Source organism: Geospiza fortis, unplaced genomic scaffold (genome assembly GCF_000277835.1).
Source record: "Geospiza fortis unplaced genomic scaffold, GeoFor_1.0 scaffold154, whole genome shotgun sequence".
Lineage (NCBI taxonomy): Eukaryota > Metazoa > Chordata > Aves > Passeriformes > Thraupidae > Geospiza > Geospiza fortis.
In genome coordinates, this window is record NW_005054397.1 from 1,460,752 (window position 1) to 1,470,064 (window position 9,313).

At 38.7% G+C, this 9,313-nt stretch overlaps 1 protein-coding gene across 1 annotated transcript; it reads left to right on the forward strand.

Moving 5' to 3' along the window:
- Positions 1–4,155: 4,155 nt before the first annotated feature.
- Positions 4,156–9,015, forward strand: LOC102036892 (ovalbumin-like). Its single transcript, XM_005425829.1, has 7 exons — positions 4,156–4,323; positions 4,904–4,954; positions 5,506–5,634; positions 6,261–6,378; positions 7,053–7,195; positions 7,373–7,528; positions 8,620–9,015. Exons 1-7 carry the CDS (start codon positions 4,156–4,158, stop codon positions 9,013–9,015), a joined length of 1,161 nt encoding a protein of 386 aa, XP_005425886.1.
- The last annotated feature ends 298 nt before the right edge of the window (positions 9,016–9,313 follow it).

Consider the following 9,313-nt stretch of genomic DNA (forward strand, 5'->3'; position numbering starts at 1 on the left):
TTCCCGAGTATGTTTGTAAGTCCTAAAATTCAGGTCATACGAGATGAGCTCTACTTGTGATACAGGTCTGGACACTTCTGTAATTCATGTATGATAGACCAGACGAAGGGAAGGGGAATCATGGTTGTTTAGCAGAGAGTCTTGAAGGACATTTGAATGGCAGATTTCACTGAGTTAAATACACTGACCAACTCTCACATGCAGCAATTGAAGACCAGTGTGGTGGAAGTAGAACTAAACCCTTGTAGACATAAAGTGGCCCTGAACAAAAAAGGATAAAGAGTGAAAATAGTGGCATAAATCTGAGGTGCACTATAAACAATGTGAGAAAACAGCTTATTAGGTGAAGACACACAGGTTTGAAGAATCATGAAGTATCTCAAATTGGAAGGAAACTATGAGGATCATTGAGTTCAGCTCTCTGATCCTTGCAAGACTACCTACAAATAAACCATATGACTAAGAGCATTGTCCAGATATTCACTGAACTCTGACACACTGGGTGCTGTGACCACTTCCCTGGGGAGCCTGTTCCAGGGTGTGACTGACCACTCTCTGGATGAAGAACCTTTTCTCAGTGTCCAGTCTGAGCTTCCTTTGATGCAGCTTCATTCCATTTCCGTGTGGCTCATCACAGGTCACCAGAGAGAGGAGAGCAACACCTCCCCCTCCACTGCACCCATTGAGGAAGTTGTAGGCTGAGATGAGGTCACCCCTCGGCCTTCTCTTCTTGTCCTCGAGGCCTTTTACCATCTTTGTCACTCTCCTCTGCACAGGCTCTTACAGTGTGATGTCCCATATTGAGGTGCCCAAAGCTGCACATAGGACTCGAGGTGAGGCCACATCAGTGCAGAGTAGAGTGGGAGAATCACAGAATCAGAGAACAGTTTGGGTTTCAAGGGACATTAAAGATGTCCTCTGCCTTTGGCAGGGTCAATCACCTCCCTTAACCAGCTGGTGATGCTGAACCTGATGCACCCCAGTATGTTATTTGTCCTTTTGGCTACCAGGACACACTCTTGACTCATATTCAACTTGCCATTGACCCAAACCCACAGATCTCTTTATGAAGGGCTGTTTTTAATCTCTCATCCCCCAGTCTGTACTTGCAATGAGGATCACCCCATCACAGATGGAGAATCTGGCACTTGCTCTTGTTAAATTTCATACCTTTGGTGATTCCTTAGCTCTCTGGTCTATCCAGATCTCTTTCTAAGACTCTCGAGGGAATCCACAGCTTCTCCTAGTTCAGCACAGCTGGCATTAGCCCATTTTGGCATGTTCACTTCAGCTTTTTCATCATCATCTTAGAAGGATGACAAATAATCATTATTTTGTAGGCACAAAGCCTAAAAGGAAAGCAACATGTGATACATGCCCTGTGACTTGGGGTCCAGGCACACCCCCCACTGTTTAATCATATGTCGGATTTCCTTCTGGCTTCCTAGCACTTCTGCCTCTCCTGATGTCCGTGTTACACCTCACCTCACCTCCTGAGCTACGCACTGACACACAATGGCTCATCAAGGGGAATGTAGATTTACATGGCACGTTTATTTTCACAAGAGGAAGCAGACTGAGGCAAAGAACACTACATGGCCTAAACTTTTGACAGCAGTACAGGAGACTACTCTGCTTAACAGAGATCACAGTTATGACCCATATGTTCTAAAGAATTACATAGTACAGGCTTTGAGATTCTCCTCCTGCCTTCCCCCCTTCTCCCCCCGCTTTTAGAAATCACACAGTGCTTTGCAGAGGTCAGAACAGTTCCTTAACTGTTTGTCCATTCTATTATTCCAATACAGAACAATAGCTTTTATAAATGAAATATATTTGCTATTATATATTATGATTGTCCCACAGACCATGAACACTCTAGCTGGATTTCACAGTTCCTACATCATCTATCATGCCATTAAGTTACTCATGGAAGATCTGAGAGATACAAGGCAAGGGCATACACAAATACATTTGGAACTGACTTTTTTTTTTATTTTATCTAGAGTTTTGGTTTACCCCAAAGGTAGAGGGTAAGGGCTGTTAACCCCTGAGAATAAAATACTTTGCTATAAAAACACACTTACAGAAAGATCTTTTTATAAATATTCCAGCTTCTCAAAGAAAATGTTCCTGGTTTTGACTTTCATCTCAATTGGTTTTGTTGCATGCACCCTACTTTATTTCCCCAGTTTTTTAGAAGAATAAAAGGCTAAGTCCTGTCCTCCTATCCCTTCTGTCCAGCATGGCTGCATTTTGTACATTCAGAAAGGACTGACTGAAAGAGAGTTCTGGTCTATTAGTACAACCATGATAAAAAATTGACTAATTATTGACATATTGACTAATAACTGCTAATTATGTGTGACATCACTAAGGTTTTTACATTTTTTTGTTTTTTACTGCCATCCCAGTATCTCATTGCAAATGAGGAATTGTTTCCCAGCCTCTTCTCCAGCCAAATGGTTCTGATATACTGGTGGAAAGCACTGTTAAAAAGCATACAATACTAATATTTGTTCTCCCTTCAATCAAACCCAAACCCACTGAAACAAAAAAACTGACCTAATACCATTAATTTATTTTTATGGTGTCAAAAGTCAAACTTCTGAGGGACAGCAGTGGGTGGGTCACAACTCAAACTGTATAAATTCCCAAGGGCTCAGCCAGTATACCCATGTACAGCTGGAAAGCGGTATTGTCTTTGGTGCTGAAGCCTGAAGGTAAGCATCTCTCTAGAAAAATGTACCTTCTTACTGCATTATTCCTTTGCTCTGACTAAACTTAAAAAGAGAGAAGTGATTGTCTTGTGTTTGATATTTTTCAGGACAGAATATTTACATGATGTTCTCCACAAATCTCACCAGTGTACATGCATTCTACACTATTTTATTATGTGTAAAATCTGAATGTTTGTGGTTTTGAGGAGGTTTTTAAAGTTATTCTCTATGCTTAAAATGTTATTTTGTGCTCAAAACATTATTTTATTTCAGAGAATCTTATCTTCCCATTCTGTATCTTTTAAGACTGATTTTGACAGACAAGCAATAAGTTTCCTTGCTTGACCTCTGGTTCAAAAGAGTGCATTGAGAGCAGAACTGTGGTGCTCAGAGAATTTGCTAAGTTTATTTTAGTGTGAAATTTCTCTAAGAGTTGCATTCCTGAAAAATACAGTTGGTGAACACAACATACAAAGGTACGTGGGCGCACAGATGTACAATTTTTAAATAACTTATAAGTAGGAACATGTATACAGAAAGGAATGTGAGAGAAAAATGTGTGTGTCTGTATGTGTATATCCAAGAAGACAGTCACAAAACACTTTGGTAGAGTTTAACACTACAAAGAGAAACTCGAGATCCTAGCATTTAGCTCCTATGTAAGGGGCAGGATTTTGAAAAACAGAAATTTAATTTCTCAGACAGGTTATAGTCTGAGAAATCATAGCATGTTTATGCAAAGCAAACTATACCTGAAAGCACAATACAATGAAACATCAATTTTGTGCATCAGTCTTGCTCCTAGATTCAGTGACCTTAGACAAATTGTATTGCCTGCCCATGCTTCTATTACTAAAACAAGGGTAAGCTACAGGCCTTTGAAGATCTACACAGTAAGTACTGTGCAAAAAATAGATACTTTATGACACCTACTTATTTTTAGAAAATACAAATAGCTAGCCTCTGCTTTTACCTTTATCCGCCCAGACCTAAACCAAATGGAAATCTAATCTATACTTAAATTTCCAGCTTTGCAAGTATATGAAAGAGAGAATATTTTCTTGTTTTCATCAAGCTACTACAAAGTACTAAGGAATTATAGCCTTCAGTGAATGAAAAGAAGTACAGGTAATTGTTGTTTGACTTCTTTGAAAAGGTAAACAGAAATCACATACAGATTCCAGAGCTCTGAGGAGCTGTTAAAAAAGGTGAATGTATAGAAATGCAGAAGGAAACAGATTTGTGAAAACAGTTTCTAACATGCATGAAAGGTGAGCATAGAAACAGACATGTTAACATAGAATGATTTCCAAACTACTTGTTTATATTTTATAGCCTGAAAATTCCTATTAAAGTGTTGTGTGTGTGTATGCTATTCCCATCATTACATTGCTATTGTCCTTCTGCTCTTTGCTCTAGGCAATACTGCAGCACAATGGCCTCCATCGGTCCAGTGAGCACAGAAGTTTGCTGTGACATATTCAGGGAGCTGAGAAGCCAGAGAGTCCAGGAGAATGTCTGCTACTCCCCTCTGCTCATAATTTCAACACTCTCCATGGTCTACATAGGTGCAAAAGATAACACCAAGGCTCAGATAGAAAAGGTGAGACTACATTGAGGATTTAAACCCTCCTGCTGCTCAACAGAGCCACAGCCCTTAATGATATGAAAATGTCCCTCAGAGGCTAAAAAATGTGGATCCAGAGTTATCAAAAGCTGTGGCCACCTGAAACTCCCACAGTGCTAAATAAGCCCAAAATCTTGAGACTGGATTTAAATTTTATCATAGTTTAGCAGTAGAATTCTAAAAGACAAAAATACATTCTAGCAACATTTTTTTTTTTTGAATAGGGAAAGGAAATAAAATCAATAGGGAAAGTTTCATGTACTTCCTACAGCTCTCACTATCTTTATAGAGAGTGGCTGGCTTGTTACCTACAAGAAGGTTGACATTATTGGTAGCACACACTGGAGCAGAATCCTAGATGCTCAATAGAAAAAAAAGATAATCTAAGCAGGCAACAGTATGCATGGCTATTCAGAGATGGTACAGATAGATTGCACTTTTTGAGTCATTCTCAGTTAGTCAATAGGTTTGCCTCAAACATGATGTGTTAATCTCTGTTGCATAACCTTTTTCTGGTCATACCAGTTATTTCAACTACTGTTATTCTTAATTACAGGCTATCCACTTTGATAAAATCCCAGGATTTGGAGAGAGTACTGAATCTCAGGTACTGAAACAATTTAATCCCTTCTCTATGTCGGTTTCTCCTGGGAGCAAAATCTATCAGATAAAGCAGTCTTGTAGCAGTTCCAACCCTACTCCAATGTGCAGCCAGTGCCCTTCATCCAGGATTTGGGGGAACACCTCATTCATAAGAATGAACAGAGAAGGCAGGTAACAGAGAATTCAGAGCAAGCATAAAATTAAACCCATCACCATAATATTGGGCCCATAGGGGGAAATTATAGATATTTGTATAATTAGGCAAAGTAGCTGGGTGCTAGTGGTTAAAGAGAACAGGTTGGGAACTGATCTGCTGAAGCTAGATTACTGTAACAGAAAATTAAAAGCCCCCCACAAATGGTATGAGGAAATTACAGTAGAAAAACAGCACCGAATTTTATATATTACAAAATTACTATATCAGCATAGGATGAACAATTTTATAAGCAGAAGCATCTGAACTACTCTACTATTTTCATATAGTATGTAATACCTACTCATCATTAAAACTAGTGTAACATCATCTGTATTTTTATTTGTATTCATGTCAATCAGTGCGGCACATCTGTGAGCATCCATGCTTCACTTAAGGACATCATCACCCAAATCACCAAACCAAGTGACAATTATTCCATCAGCATCGCCAGCAGACTTTATGCTGAAGAGAAATACCCAATTCTGCCAGTGAGTTGCTCTAAGATCTGATCTGAATGTCAAAACTGTAACTTTCTCTAATGCAAAAAGCACTGTCGGAAGTCTAGGGTCTGCTAAACAAATTTTCTTCCATATGGAAAGATTCTATCTATCACCTGAAAGTCTTGAGAAAAAGTGTGACTAGCCAAAAAGATGTTTGTGCAAAGTACAATAAAGATCCAATCAAGCCAAGGTATAATTAATAAAGAGAACAACTCTTTTCTCAACTTGGAAAACAAACATGACAAAAAACTTCAGGTACTCAAGAATATTCCAAGGTTTTCCATTGAAACAAACATTTAATTTGAAATTCAAGGAGAATACCATTGCAAAAAAAAAAAAAAAAAAAAAATTAAAAGTGGGCAAAGAGAATAAAAACTCCATACTTAACTGAAATGAATGTTGGGTTTGGATTAAACTCAGTTCTGGAAAATATGTTTTAAAAATGTATATACTCTTGCTTGAAACAATGCATGTCAAATCTTAAGATGCTTATGAACTAGCTCATAGTTACTTAATAAGCAGATTGCTCATATCTGTTAATTTCATTCTTGCCTTTTACATCTGCAAAATGCTTTGACATTCTGATCTGAAAATGGCATACTCTTTCTTTGCAGGAATACATTCAATGTGTGAAGGAACTGTATAAGGGAGGTTTGGAATCTATCAGCTTTCAAACAGCTGCAGAAAAATCCAGAGAGCTCATAAATTCCTGGGTTGAAAGTCAGACAAATGGTAAGAGGAAGCCAAATGTCAGCATAGGTATTTTCCCTTCTGCCACCATGCTTGAACAACACGTGAGAGCAGTTAAGTCAGGTGATGAAAAACCAAAACATCTCCCTGTGCTCATTTTCCTGGATGAGAGATCAGTTCCTAGATACAGAACTATCATCTAACAATTTCTTTTTCCTCATAGACATCCCTGTTAGAGGACTCTCTCTATCTGTAGAAGCTTTGTGGATATGGATATGTAATATTTCCAGTCCTGATAAAAGGGACAGCACTAAAATATGCTTTTTACACACTGACAAATAGTTTGACACCAATGTTTCAACTTTTGTTTGATGAAAAATTAAATGTTTGGTTGGGAGACCATCCTAGGATACAAGGTTCCAATGGTTTTTCCTGTTGACACAAAATTTGCTAATTTTGTATCAAGTAAATCTCTGGATATTATATCTCTCACTATAATTCTTTATAGGGAGAGAAACAACAACCATTGCCAACAGCAGTAAGCAAATCAACCTTGGAACTACAAGATAACAGCTACAAAACTAAAGCAATGTCCTTGCCCTACCACCCTCCTTTCCACAAATTCTTCACCCTCCATTTAATGTTGAAATTGCCAAGTAAGATGTGTTATACACAGATGCATTATACATGTTCTCTTTTCCTGTGCATTTTGAAAGGGTCGATCAAAAATATCCTTCAACCAAGCTCTGTGAGTTCACAAACTGACATGGTCCTGGTCAGTGCCATCTACTTCAAGGGACTGTGGGAGAAAGCATTTAAGGAAGAAGATACCCAGGCAGTTCCTTTCAGAATTTCTGAGGTATGTGGGCATACATCACTTTAAAGGTGTCATGTTCTGGAATTTAAGAAGGGAGTTGACAAGTTGCTGTACAATCTTCCTGAAAAAGAGCAATCATCAGCTTTAACCATAAGCACGCATTTCTACACTCTAGGAATAATCTTTCTGAAAATTGTATCGTTTTCTTTGGTTTTGCAGCAAGAAAGCAAACCTGTGCAGATGATGTCTCAGATTGGTATATTTAAAGTGGCAGAGATCCCTTCTGAGAAATGCAGAATCCTGGAGATTCCATATGCCAGTGGGAGGCTGAGCCTGTGGGTGCTGTTGCCTGATGACATCTCCGGCCTGGAGCAGGTATGCCCCTGGCAGCTGGGTTTCAGAAAACCATGAACACAGTGAAATTTTAGGTGCAAAGATGCTCTTCACAATAAAGTTATCTTAAAGCACATCCCCAGCACAGATCTGAATATTGGCAGCATGGGATTGTTGCATAGGGGCCCGCAGCTCTCTCAGTGGTCCTGCAAAAGTTTGTGTAAGGATGGATTGCTAAGGAACTGCTTTAGAGGGTTAAATTTTTGTCACTGCAGGACAGATTCTTGTCAGATAAACAGCTGTTCCTCCAGCACCTTGAGCTCCAAAGCTTTTATATTTCAATTTCTGCATACTGAGGAACTTATGGGAAGTTCATCTTAGCTTGAGTATTTGTAATTATTGAATGGTTTGACAGCCTTCAACATGCTTCCTTCATGCCTTCAAAAATTAAACTATCTAAAAATTGAATACGAATACTGGAATGATTAAAGCAGTTTCAGAAAGTAAAATATACATGACATATTACTGTTGGTATGAAAAGAATATAGCCATTAGTAGGAATGCAGTTTGAATAGGAAAAGTTATGCAATAAATCCGAGTTCACTGAAATGATTGTGCACTAACTCTAAGAACCTAAATTATAAAATTAAAGAGCCATTTGAACACAGCTAAATTTCTTCAGTAATAGCTGATAGCTCATTTATTACTAAAGAAATTTAGCTGTGTTCAAATGCCTCTAGATACTTCAGATATTAGTAAAACCTTTAACACTTCCTTACTTGGAGGTCTTAAATGTAAAAAGAGCTTAAAACTCATAAGCACAGAATGACTCCTGGAATATATTTCTGAAGAAAAGAAGATAAATTGGCAAGACCTTTGGGAAATTTGCTAAGTAGCCATCTAGTCAGGACTATAAATTGCCAGTGAGCCTATTAAAGAAATAGGAAGCAGGACAGAGAAGAGAGAGTCATGGTTTGCTTTCCTCTTCTAGACACGCTAATCCATATATACCCAGAAAATACACCATAAGAAAAGCAGTCAGTTTAAGAGAAAAAACCCACAAACGGTACTGCATTGCTACAAAAGATGTTGTGCTCTCATCCCAGAGATCTAATTTGTTTGTTTCCTTGCAGCTTGAGACCGCAATCACCTTTGAAAATCTCAAGGAGTGGACCAGTTCTAGAAAGATGGAAGAGAGGAAGATTAAAGTTTATCTCCCCCGCATGAGGATTGAGGAAAAATATAACCTGACATCTGTCTTAAAATCCTTGGGTATCACCGACCTGTTCAGCTCATCAGCCGATCTCTCTGGCATCTCTTCAGCACGGAGCCTGAAGGTGTCTGAAGCATTCCATGAGGCATTTGTGGAGATCCATGAAGCAGGCAGTAAGGTGGTACGCTCATCAGGAGCTTGGGTAGATGACACAAGTGTCTCTGAAGAGGTTAGAGCTGACCACCCTTTCCTCTTCTTGATCAAGCACAACCCAACTGATAGCATCTTGTTCTTTGGCAGATGCTATTCCCCTTAAAGAGAGGAAAGCTGAAAGAGTTTCTGTCCCCCACAGCAAGACCCAAAGTGCTGCAGTATCAAGGGTAAAAAGAAACACAAACTTTCTCTTTTATCCATATTTTCTAAAACTGGAATGCTTGATTAAAAAAAAAAAAAAAAGTTAAGGCAGAAATTGTGAAATTTTGCCTGGAAAGCAGAGGCTCTTTGCCTTTCCTCTGTGCTGAGTATTATTATTTACTCATAGATGAAGAATTAAAGGAATGAAAATCTGACCCAAAGAAAGCATGAGCATTAACAGAGATGTTCCTGGTGCAATT

What these genes read in the sequence shown, in the direction of transcription:
- LOC102036892 (XM_005425829.1), top strand. Translation starts at nt 4,156, where the DNA reads ATGGCCTCCATCGGTCCAGTGAGCACAGAAGTTTGCTGTGACATATTC. An exon ending in CCAAGGCTCAGATAGAAAAG is followed by an intron (nt 4,324 to 4,903) that starts GTGAGACTACAT and finishes TCTTAATTACAG; the next exon opens with GCTATCCACTTTGATAAAAT. An exon ending in GGTTGAAAGTCAGACAAATG is followed by an intron (nt 6,379 to 7,052) that starts GTAAGAGGAAGC and finishes GCATTTTGAAAG; the next exon opens with GGTCGATCAAAAATATCCTT.